Consider the following 13,136-nt stretch of genomic DNA (forward strand, 5'->3'; position numbering starts at 1 on the left):
GGGGAGTTCAAAAGAGTTCGCTATTTAAAATAAATCAACTGAAGCTATTTCTGTAGGTTACTAAGAGAAGAATGATAGGTGCGATCGCATAGCAGTCATTTATTCTCGTTTATCATGACGACAGGTAAAATCACAAGCAAATAAATGCGTAAATGAACGGAACAGCTATCAACAGTGATGACCGAGCACATGCAGTCATTCTTCATACATAAAACGTAGAGAATGCGTTACCTTCATCTGCGGACTTCATGCTGTCGGAGTGTCGGGTGAACTCTGCCACCAAGTTCAACGCACTTTCTCTAAACGCACGACTGTGTCCCGAATAGCGTTTTAGTTCCCAATATAATGTCGACTTTGATAGAAATGTGTTTACTTCAACCGCAACAAATGTGTATTCCAGACACTGCACAGATAATTTAAAATCGCGAATGGTTTCAAAGGGTAACTCGTAAGGCGCATGCAATAACAACGCAAAAAGGAAGATTATTCATATATTAATACAATTTCTCTAACTCGTAGTATTTTTATTCTGGATTTGCATGTTAGTTTCCAGGGGTTCTGGTGACGCACTGCTTTGCGATGGAAAGGTCTATCTGTGTCTATATAAAGCCGGGAAACACCTCCGTGAAGTCCCGCCCTCCGTGGTGTGACGCAGGCACCACGTCTCCAGCTCAGCAGCAGAGGAGAGGGATTCTCTCCTCTCAACATTTCCAGATGTGGAGCAGCTGAAACCGCGGGGCGAAAGATCCGGCGTCTGCGCATGCGCGCGCGCGCAGGAAATGGCGGGAACTCAAACTCAAACAAGTCGATTAGAGAAGCCATTATCATGTTAATTTCCATTGTGTTGGTAATGGCAACGAATGGCGCCTCTGTGAGATGTCTCTCATCGCGTAGCAACTGATACGGACTGAATAAACAGACATCCAGTAGTTGTTTTATTTAGGACATCGCAGCGCAACGGGATCTGAAAATCACAAGACGTTGTTGGCAGCTCGGCTGGCTGTGATTCCGCTTTTGACAGATTTCCAGAAGGGCGCGATTCGCCGTGTCGTCGAAATTACCAGGGACCTTTAAAGCCAAGAAATGTTGGCAAACATTTGCATTGGTGAAAAAGCAAGAATGAGCAAAATTACGGTTACGAGCACCGCATTCATCATTGTTTCTCGTCATTTTCTCGTCATTCAAGTACGCATAAGTCACAGCCCCCAGAAAAAAAACCGTTTTTGGCCATATAGGCTATGCTAAATGAAACTGGTAATACTGAATACGTTTATGCTTAACATATAAGCCCAGCATGCAAATGCAGCTGTCATACTGTACATTTTCTCAATGTAGGTTTATTTTTGGATGTAAATGATGAAGACACATACCATAAAAGTTATTTCAATAGTTTTAAAATACAGCTTTTAAAAATGTTCATCCTTACTGGCCGAATGCCTAGGATGTTAAAAAAGAATACATTATAATACAAGACAATTGCATTATATACATATAAATTATAACTGCATATCTACAGTAACTTATCTCATCATTATTCATGTCTTATTTAATGCAGTTGTGCAGCCTCTCTAATGACTCGAGCATGTTTTGAAGTAGCCGCGCGCGCGGTGTTTGCCCCCACTAAGAATTTATCTCATCAAATAACAAAAGGGAGCCAAATAACCTTCCACCCGCATACTCAGGATGATCCATAATTTCATCAGGAATGAGTGCACTTATGAAACACAAGCTGTTTCTTTCATCATGGGAACATGGTAATTGTGCCTTTAGTCTTACTATTCGCTCTCTCCTGTTGTTCTATGGGTCAAATGTATTTGTTTGACCTCATGGAAAGCTCTCACCCTGTGGTTGGGGACCTAAGTGGGCTCTGGGGGGGAGGTGGGGGGTGTTGGGCGGGGCCTCGGCCTCCCTGCCCTCCCCGGCTATGTGCAAAGGCTGTAAACACGGCTTCCAACCTGAAAGTAATAAATAGAGCTAACTGTGCTGATTGACATGCACCTAGTTGTACGTCAGTTGGCCTGTGGTTTTTCCACTCTGCCTGCCCGTTGCTAGGGCAGGAGTTTTTAAGTGCCGACCGGATGGTTCCGGAAATGTTGTTTGCTACGAGTTTGCATTTTGGGTTACATGCCAAAAGCTGGTGAATTTCAATATGTCTCTGCAAGGACTTTCTGCTGTGTACATGACTACAAGATGTATGATTAACTACCATACGCGTGCTTAGAGGGTATTTTAAGCAATCCATGCTTGATTGGTACATTTAGTTAATTTAAGGTCACCTGATTTGCTCACGTTACAGTATTCTGAGAAATTATTTATATCCTTTTTTGTCTAAAGTCACCTCATCAGCTGCCATATCCATGTAGTGGCAGGTGTCTGCAATGCCGTGGTTCCAGTGATCGACTGATGATTTGATAGCTATAATCATTAATGATAAAAATAGAAAGCCTGTTAAGGTAACCTCATGCAAGGTCCAAACATGGATACAGTTAGGTCAAACGAATGATGCTTTTACTGTATAAGGAAAAAACAAATGACAAATTACATTTCCAAACAGGATACATGAGCAGCGATACGTTATGACGCAATGATAGATATATGAAAGCATGGCATACTGCATCCAGCGAAGACTTGGCACTATGTAACTCGAGAAACGTGTGCGTAAGTAATGGCACAGATGTTGAATGCCTGTCTCGGAGACGGTTTAAAAAAAGCATGTACACTAATAACAATGGCATGAATCATAACATGCATGTGCATCACTAATGATGTGTCAGCGTTTAAAAATGGCTAAAATAAACCCAAACCACATTGACCCATCATCTGCCCCGACTCTTCCTCTATCTGTGCCGTGATTGGTCCACAGAGGGGGAGTCACTGATGTCATAGGTCCACTCACCTCTTCTTACAAGTGACTGCTCTGTCTGGCCGGCAGGTTTGTGGGTGAGTATACCGGGAATGACGCTGATGCTGGTGGTCTGGAAAAGACCTCAAGTTTCTCCCGTGATAGATAAAACAGGTCAGATTCTAGGGTTTGGATACAAACGGTGAATTTCAGAAGACTTCAGAAGCAAGCAAAATGAGCATCATGCTGTGATCTGACCATGCCAGGCAGGTTAAAAGCTACACAAAGTATCAAGATAATGAAGAACAGGAAAGACTGTTTTTACTTTTTCACACACAATGGGATTGTAATCAAATATGTTATTTTAGCTATTTTACGACGTGCCTGATGACTCCAGGTCATAAAATCTAGACCACATTTAAAAGTAAACTGATGAACATAAAAAAGCTTAAAGTAGAAGCAGCAAAAGCAATTTGGGGTGGTATTTACACGACGATGGCCTTGGTTATAGACCTGTCCCCTGCCGTACCTTGGGGCTTCCTGTCTCCACTGAATGCTCTCTTTGACTCGGTGCAGTGACGGAATCCCCAAGTCTGTTTCCTGTTGTGTAAGGCTGTTGCCGAGCAACCGTGGATGGGTTCCAGCAGGGAGGGATTTCATGGGCTCCCACAGGCTGAGTGAGCAAACACAGACCCTCCGCGCGGACCTCCACTGCGGGGCCCAGACACAACAGTGACAAATCCACAACACAGCGAGTTGAGCAGCTGTTAATCGATTTTTAACAGCATTACTGAGCATGCGATGCCCATGAAAATGAATTATCCTGGAATTGTCTGATATGACTTGACTTGAAATTGAGCAAAAATAATCAACAAACAACTTTTGGAAAAACATTTGTAGCGTTTCTCTAGTAATTCATGTTTTGTCTAACATTTACAAAAATACTTGTTGCTTAAATGTACTAATTGCTGTCACCATATATGATTTTCAGTACGATTAACATTAACAAAATAATTAATGATAATATTAATATACATTATTTGTTAAAAAGTCATCTTTTATTTTAATTATTTTGTTTTTTTTCTGTTGTTGACCATTGGATCACAATTGAAATACAAGTGCATTGTGGTTTTTACACTAATGCAAAACAGGTGACAAATTACTATCTACTATGTCAAAGCATCAACCAGATACCGGATTTTTTAACAATATTATAATTTGAGTAGTATTAACACAACATCAATACGAATTGTTATTAATTTCAAAGTTCGTATATTTTGACACTCCTACATTTTACTAAACTAAATTAAAATAATGATATGCAGATAGACAATAAAAATAAATGTACCTATACTGTAAATATCCCCAAAATATAATTAGTGCCTATCATTACAGTTTTTCCAAGTTCATAGGTTTTTGTGGACTTATATATGTTTTCCATATACTTGTCTGTGAGACTGAATTTAAACTGATTATTTTAAAGTTTGTGACTCTGTCTGTGAAAACACAGGGCATAAGGGCATGTCAAAGATTAAAATCATAGTGAAATTTATAAATGAAATCAAACTTTGATGCACATTATTTCAAAATTTGGAGACTTTAGCCTGGTTTTCACAGTCACATTTAATATAATGTTGATCATCTAATACAAACATAAGTATTCTTGTATGCTGAATTCATACGAACCTTGTTGAAGGACATATAGGATGATAAAAAAACTGCTGAAGTGGACAGCTGAACATTTTTAATCTACAGTAAGAAAGTGCTTAGCTAAGGGCGTATCCCAATCTGTGTCCACCTACAGGAAACACAATGCTTTGGAAAAACAGATACACTTGAGATGGTAGAAAAACAGTATGACGCGTGTTGTGCACAACATGTGGCCGATAAAAAAACAGAAATGCCCTACAATCTCTGCAACATGTCTGGCGTACAAACACATCAAAGGGCGGAGGCCCTATAGGGCACGTGCTGAACATTACAGTCGTTTTAAGCCATCGCTGACAATGCAGGATTGTGCTTTTATCTGTTTATAAGGCCAGGGAGCATTTTTTGACGTACAAAGGTAGATGGAGCGATAGAGAGAAAAAGGGGAAGGGAGGCAGAGAGAAAAGGAGATAAGATAAAAGACACTTCCTGGCACGCCGGGGCCAGTGGACCATCACATCAAGCACAGGGTCTCTGTAAAACACACATTTCCTGATCTGTGCAGCATGTGTGGGTGAGGACGGGTGGAGAAAGATGAGGGGGGAGGGGGTCGATAACAAATCTCTGCAAATGTTTTTTTAAGGGTGATTTTTCAGTACATTACCAGCCAAAACTTTGGACACACCAGCTTAATTCTGATTTATTATTTTCTACATTGTAAAATAAGAGTAATATTTTCTATGAAATGAATGAAGAGCAATCATGCAATCACAAAAAGATTGAATCCGACTATTGTTAGTTCATGTTGTTCTTATTTTTAGCTTCTGCAGAATAGCCCCCATTAAATGTACAGCTGTATCTCCCTGGTGCAATTTATCTATCTTAAAAAGAATAACATTATATATTACATTATTTTAGTTTAGCTAATAAATTAATGAATTAACTCGGACCGTTAGTTTTTTTGGACTTAAATCAGTTAAGTGTGCCTAAACTTTGAACTTGAAGTGTACAGCTATGGGTAAAATCCCTTACTACACGCCCTTGTGAACGTCAATATAATTTCTTAAAAAAAATTACAATAATGGTTGATGCAGTTTTCCGAAATCCTTTTATGATTTGTATTGGTGCAAATTATTAATGTTATCATATACTTTACAGTCTGCTGAGAGTGAACAAGCAGAGAGCAAAAACTAAAGCAAAGCAAATAAAAATACAGAGTTTAAGCAGCATACAATTTCAACTGGAACAATAATTGCAAATTACATAAATGATTAAAAACCATCGACCAAAGATCGACCTTTAGTCAGTGTTTTTAAAACCATAAGAGTCTGACAGCTTATTTTTGATAAGCAACCATAGTTTTACATGTAGATACATTTTACCCAGAGTATTGGTTTAAGGAATGGGAAATGCTGTGCAAATGCCGCCCTCTAGTGGTTATAAGCAATACTAACATGATACTACTCATCACGATGTGTGCCCTTCAATGTATTCTAGTAGTCACGTAGTTGCCAGCATCATTTTGAAAGGGGATGATGGTCATCTATTTTAGAATGTCAAGCTAAATATTAGACTTTACGCTTTGTTTTCCTATTTATTTTTAATTGAGTTTTAGACCGTTTTAAATTATGTTTAGTAACCTTAAAAATTAAATGTTGTAATGGGCATGCTGCAGGTAACAGAATAAAATGTGTGGTAGCTTAATATAAAATGATTGGGAATAAAATGATTTACTAAAAAATACTGGTTACTACAATGAACTGAATACCAATTGAACAGATGCCAAACATTTTGGTGGGACAGGGCAAAATCAGTACTCTCTCAAAGTATTAAACACAGCATTTTCTATGGACAACAATTGTCCATATTTCCAGAAATTGCCGCACACATTATGCCTTCACCAACCTGTAAAACAAAAATATTCACACCTCTTTCCAGACCATCTGGAAACATATTGCTTTTTAATTAAACATCAAGATTATTAAAATGATACTGCTGAAACTGTAATGCTGATAACATTTAGAGTATAAGCAGTGGTCAGCCGCAGTAACAATACTACCAAAAGATCACATATAAGTAATATTATAGTAGAAAAAGAGTGCACAATTAATAACTAAACACAAAAATAAATAAGCTATTGTTGTTAGACTCTCACAGGGTTAATTTAAGCTTTTATATACAGTACATGAAAAATGTAGTTGGTTATTTTCCTGAGTTGAGAACAACTCAACTTTTTTTCACAAGAAAATAAACCCAGTTATAAGCTGAAAGAAAATAACAGCATGTGTGACGTATGTGCCTGGCATTGTCTCGTTCAGTATTGTAAATACACACACCAACACAGTATAGAAAAAAATGTGAATGATAAAACTCATTCCTCATACCAGCTGACTGCTTTATAAAGGTAAGGCAAATGATCTTGTACATTATAAACCCAGCTTCAGGCGTCAGTACAGTTACTGGGGGGAAATAGTGCAGCGCAGTTTTTCTGTACGTCAATTGTGACCGCCAAAATAATTTTTGATTGTAGGGTGTCATTGTCTATATAAATGAAATTGTCGTCTTGAATCGGCTATGACAAAACTGGCAAATGAATGCCATACATCCATATCAGTATTCCAAAAATTGCAGCATAAGCAGCTTTGTACATGTTTATGTATTAAACAAACACTATTTGCGATCTTATAAAAGTCAATAATATATAACAGCAATCCACCGAAAATACTACATTCATGCGCTGATTCACATGAATGCGTTGAAGATGCGACAGTCTAACGCAGAGTTACAACGTAACTGATGAAACAATCATTAACATATCACGCATCGTTCAATTTACCACTTAAAAATATGAAATAGCTCACTGTATCAAATGGTTACAAATTTGACAAGTCAAATGTCATGATAATACATTTAGAGGTCAAAGCTAAGAGTCGATTGTTCGCAGAACAAATACTGTGTTGTTACAGTTACACAACGATCTGCAGAGCTGTCCAAACTCAACTTCAGTACGCGACATTAACGCAAGATCAGCCCTCCAATCACAACATGGCTATTTATAAAGCCACACCCCCACCCATCTCTTTAATACAAAATAAGTGCCCAAAAATGAAGAAAGTGCTGACGGGTGCGATCATACACAACAACACTAGTGAATAATGAATGAAGTGAATAATCGAAAATTCACTTGATCTCGTTCATAAAAATATTAAAATCAATCAATAAAAAATATTAGCCTTCATTTAAAGGGATGGTTCACCACAAAGTGAAAATTCTGCATGTGAGGATTTTCATTTCTGTGTGAATTATTCACAATAAGCCCGTCATTCCAGTGTGTCCCCACAACAACTATCTGGTTGTTTTCTCTTTCATCTTGGGTGTTTTTTGTGCTTTTCAAGTACTCAATACTACTCACCAACTTCCTCTAAACTATCCCCCTCTGCAGCATCTTTGTACAGAAATATACATAGTAGTCATACATATATGCACCACATCATGCCATGAAATTAGCATTCATAAGCAAATATAAACAGCATCATCAAGCAGATATAACACTTCATGACTGAGAGGTTACATCACACCCAGCGTTACGAAGCCGAGCATCATTTCTGTTCTAAAGAGTTTGATGTAGCCATGACCTGTGCTTATAAATGCAATCACATGCCTTTTGGCACCGTGTGAATACTGGAAAGTTTAAGAGGAGAGTTTGGAGTAACTGGGAGGCGAGAACTTCCGCTTCAGATATTTGATGATGTAGAGAGGCAGACAGCTGACCAGCGTGATGACGCACACCTTCCATAAGAACACCCGCGTCGTGATGAACGAAAGATCTAGAGATAAGACGAAAATAATCAAGAAAAGATGTCAGGATAAGAATCGTGATTTTTGAGGACGATCAGGTTGTGGGTGAAGTAGATGCACTGCACTGATGGAACGTTTCATGAGCGATCGCAGGGTCATGGCACATTCGAACGGGCTCTGTCTCATCCAGGGGCTGTGAGAGTAAAGCCCAAGGGAGGAGAACAGAGTCATGTGTGAAAACAGGAAATGACAACCGGTGAGATGACAAAGGGAACACAGGAAGAAGACAAACCTACCCAGGAAAGCTCCTAAGGTCACACGACCTATGCCTGAGGCACAGTCACAAAACAGGTGGAGAAAGAAGACAGAACAAAGAGCTTTAAAATTGAGGTTACACCGCACAAGGCTGTAGTGATGAATGTTTGGGTAGAACATTAAAACCAGAGGCTATAGGTCATCTGTTACAGAGCATATTTTCATTTATTTGACCTTCTTCTGTATGATCACAGCTAAGGGAAAACTGGCCAAAAAGCAAAACAGCAGATTACATAAATAAATGTCAATAGATTATCGCCTGTGTGTTTGAATCTACCATGCATGACCTTTTTTGGTTAAAAAACAGACAAAAATCAATTGAGCAACCTGCAATTTTAAAGGAGTAGTTCACTATAAAATTAAAATTGCATGATAATTCACTCACCGACATGTCACACAAACTGTTCGCGTGTTTATTTCTTCTGTCAAAAACAAAAAAGGCTCTAAACGACACCAGCTGATGAATAAGAGTGTTGTCTAGCGAAACAACACCCTTATTCATCGGCTGGTGTCGTGCAGAGCCTTTTGAAGCTGCGATGAAACTGAAATTGGGACCTTAACCTACAGCATCCCGTTTAAGTGCATTATATGGATAAGAACCCTGGAAACTAGGGATGCACTGATACGATACAGATTTTAACACACAACTATCGTCCGATACCGATATTGGTCAATTGCATAGTACTTTACAATACTAGCTATTTTTTCTGCAACTGTTTTCTGTTTCTGTTTTGACTTAACATTGAACATTTCTTTAATAAACTTAAAGTCTGTGCTGTTGCTACTTTATTATTTTGCTCAGAGAAAAACATTGGCTTATTCAGACATGCAACTCATTGCCTCCATGCAGTTAATTAATAAACCATCGGTATCTGCCTTTTTCATGCTATTGCCGATGGTGTTAAACTAATCCAATATCGGCCGATTGATATCGGTGACAGATACATCGGTGTATCCCTACTGTAAACCTTTCCTCAAAAGCCTCAATTTGTTTTCGACAGAATAATTAAAAACACTGACAAGTATGACATGTGGTTGAGTGAATTATCATGATATTTTTATTTTAAAGCTAACTACTCCTTTAAAGGAATCTGCAGTTTTGTTACAAACCGAGATGGTGAGAAAGAGGCAAAAAATCAGTCATTATTTATTTACCCTCATGTCATTCAAAATCTGTTTATGACTCAATACAGTGGAATACAAAAAAGATATTTTGAGAAATGTTTCAGTGGTTTTGTTACCATACAATGGAAGTCAATGAAGGCCTGTGTTGCTTGGTTACTAGCGTTGCTCAAAATATAAACATTTGTGTTTTGCAGAAGAAAGAAATTCATACATGCTTGGGAATGACATAAGGGTGAGTAAATAATGAAAGAATGTCATTTTCAAGTGAACAATCCCTTAAACCCATAAATTGATTTTTTATAACTGTCTATCAATATTCAAGTTCAAGAATTTTTTTTTACAAAAAGATTTTGTATTAAAGCAGGGGTTCCCAAACTTTTCAGGCCGCGACCCCCAAAATAACAGTGCCAGTGACTCGAGACCCCTACTATCCTCGGAGGTGGTTAAAGTATACAAACGTTGCGGTCAAATGCGCACATGCACCTATTCTACCCAACAGCGCATAATGACAACACAAAAGTGCACAGTCTAACATAATATTATTTTATAGTTATTTACTCATTACTTTACTTGTTGTGATACATAAACTATGAACTATTACTACAGATGGTCAAATTTCATCAAACTGATTCGAGTGCTGATGGATGTGCCTCTTTTCGTACCTGAGGAAGATGGCCCCTCTGACGGTGCTTCTCCCCCCTCCTCCGCTGGCTTCCCTGCGTTGTCTTTGGTCGATATTAAACAACGTTTCATTTCAACAAATAAGAATATCCTAAACTTAAAGCCTGAAAAATGATCTGCGTGCACATGGGGCTGTTTAACGTGGTGATGTAAATGGACGTGCTGCACCTAAGATAATGCTTTTGCTAATGTCGTTAATGTGACGTAATCACCTCAGGGGTCATGATCGAGGGGGAGCAAATTCCAAAGGCTGATGGCTTTTTATTTGCATGGTTTTATTTTTAACTTAACTAATGTTTTTATATTTTGTTACACTTATTGATTACATACGCTATTTCTAATAATAATAAAAATTATATCTAGAAATCATCTTGCGACCCCCGCCCTTGCGACCCACCCTTTGGGAACCCCTGTATTAAAGGAATAGTTCACCCTCAAAATAAAACTTCTGTCATTTTTTACACTTTCTTTATTCTGCAGAAAACAAAAGATGTTTTTAAAAAATGTTGGTAACAGAAAACAGTTGGTCCCCATTGACTTGCATTGCTTTTGTGTTCAAACAATAGAAGTCAATAGGGACCAGCGGTTTTTGGTTACCAACACTTTTCAAAATATCGTCTTTTGTGTTTTGCAGAAGTAAAAATATCGCGCAGGTTTACAATGACAACAGGGTGAGTTAATGACGACAGAATTTTCATTTTGAAGTTAACTATTCGTTTAAGCTGGAACCAAAGATTTTAAGCTGGTAAACACAAATACACATTACCTTCCTTTAACTTTATTATTCAGATAGATACATAACATACACTCTTTCTGCTTACCAAAGTATTCATTGAGGAAGGCGAGGGAGGCGAGGTAGCAGGCGAGACTGAAGAGTTCAGCCACCACCATGAGCCAATGCCAGGTGCGAACCGTGAGCGCCACCATGAGCAGCTCGGTGAGGATGAGGGCAGTGAAGGAGATCGCCACCACATGCACAAACTCCTGATCAAACAACACCAGGGCACCGTACATCAGGATGCCCCCTGGTGGCCAAACAGAGGAAGTGACGCAATGAGAACTGAGGTAATTCTGGTTGAAGTGTTATCAGTTTATTATTCTGAGCATATAAACACAATGTAGTAGTTATCACATTAAATAGAACGAACAAATAATACTGTAGTCATGACAGAAGTGTCGCTTTAACGTTTTTAGCAAATGACTAAAGATTCATGTCTATTTACAACAACACAGTTTCCTTCCCATTTTGAAACCCTTACGTCTGAGATCCAGATTCACACATGAGTGCGTCGAATCCTGACCCCTGCTCGCAACGCTCCACGCTCGCTCGGCTGGTCAGCCTACTGTAACCGTCTCTGCTTTCATTTTAATCATAACGCCGGCGCGATCCAGCCTAATGGCCTCTAACTGATCACATAATTGCCTCTCTTCATACGGCGAGCATTCCTCGAGGTTACTCACTGGACTAAATGAAATCTTTGCTCATATTTCCCTGTTGTTCTTGACTCTCTGTATTAAGGTTTAATTAAAAAGCACGAGCTGTCAGACAGGGACACTGATCTCTCTCGCTCGCCGCTCGGGTCGATTTACAGTGCGGATAAGCCCGCCGCGTGCGCGTGAGAGCTGGCGACGGTCCGAAAGTCACATTCACGACAAAAAGCTCCTTTAAAATTGTGGGAGAAGTTACTTTGGAGTTCAACGTTTATTTTTTCAACGAAAGGCTCGAGGATTTATTTTTCGAAGCATGTTTGCTTTCGTCTTTTGTATTTAAGTTATAAGTTAAGTTAAGTTATTATAATTGTTGATCACATACCTACCGGTTGGGCTTTCATTTACATTTCAGTAATATTTCTATAATCTTCACAACATGATAACAAAAAAATGTTGGTTTTCAATGGTATTACTCTTAAATAATTATAAAAATAAATAAAAAAGGATAAAAAAATAGGAATTGTATTTTACATTAGAAATCATCATAACGTATTTTTATATATTTTCTACAAAAAAGTATATTATTTATGTATTTTTTCAATCATTTATCAAATGATTACTAATAAATACCCAAAGAAACTATTTTTTTCATTTACAAATTTACAGTTACATTAACGGTACATATTCACACTGATGCACTGTGACCCTTTCAATGGCTCTCAGAGTTCAAGAGTTAAATATACAGATAGAGCTTCATTCTATACACTGTACACACATCATGCCAAAAAACATACCGTCAGACGGCAGTGCAGGTTTATTGGTGACTTGTTGTTTAGGACCAAACAAAAACACAAGACACCGTTCATCCATTTACCTTGATATACACTTATCAAAACCCAAAGCAGGAAGGTCTTAAAGGACAGGGAGCGGCCCTAGTGGAGGGAAAACCAAAGTCAACATCACTGTCATGCAGCAAACACAGACTCATGCTCTTAGATCTCATTCCTCTACTTATGACTTGTATCATGCAGATTGTTGGGAGGTTAGTTTTGATTAGCATTGCCGCTAAAAGGTTATGTATGTCGTTACCTTGGTGAGGTCTTTATAGAGCTCAGGATAGAGCAGAGCCATCTCAGGTTTGACATCCTGGTCCAACACCAGAGAAAAGACAGGGAACATGGTGTAGATGGTGGCATAACTAGAAACAAGCATCAGGTATAGAAAAAGTATCAATGAAGGACTGCCTACATACTTGTCAATCAAACACACAGCTTAAATAGGTTTATCTCTACACAAA

General features: G+C 38.4%; 2 protein-coding genes across 4 annotated transcripts in view; both read right to left on the bottom strand.

Moving 5' to 3' along the window:
* nfatc1 (nuclear factor of activated T cells 1) overlaps window positions 1-556 on the bottom strand; it is a 36,732-nt gene extending 36,176 nt beyond the window's left edge. The window contains exon 1 of the mRNA XM_057354872.1: window positions 232-556. Coding sequence (XP_057210855.1) covers window positions 232-250 — 19 coding nt within the window. The 5' untranslated portion in view covers window positions 251-556. The remainder of the gene's footprint in view (window positions 1-231) is intronic.
* Window positions 557-4,466: 3,910 nt separating this feature from the next.
* atp9b (ATPase phospholipid transporting 9B) overlaps window positions 4,467-13,136 on the bottom strand; it is a 39,431-nt gene continuing 30,761 nt past the window's right edge. For 2 of the 3 annotated variants that reach the window (XM_057355000.1, XM_057355002.1), the window contains exons 26-30: window positions 12,929-13,037; window positions 12,714-12,771; window positions 11,230-11,433; window positions 8,584-8,616; window positions 4,467-8,316 (exon numbers count right to left, since the gene is read on the bottom strand). In XM_057355000.1, the coding sequence (XP_057210983.1) occupies window positions 8,180-8,316; window positions 8,584-8,616; window positions 11,230-11,433; window positions 12,714-12,771; window positions 12,929-13,037 (541 nt within the window). In that variant the 3' untranslated portion in view covers window positions 4,467-8,179. The remainder of the gene's footprint in view (window positions 8,317-8,583; window positions 8,617-11,229; window positions 11,434-12,713; window positions 12,772-12,928; window positions 13,038-13,136) is intronic. The other variant, XM_057355001.1, reaches the window with a different exon arrangement.

This window comes from Triplophysa rosa, linkage group LG16 (genome assembly GCF_024868665.1).
Source record: "Triplophysa rosa linkage group LG16, Trosa_1v2, whole genome shotgun sequence".
Taxonomy (NCBI): domain Eukaryota; kingdom Metazoa; phylum Chordata; class Actinopteri; order Cypriniformes; family Nemacheilidae; genus Triplophysa; species Triplophysa rosa.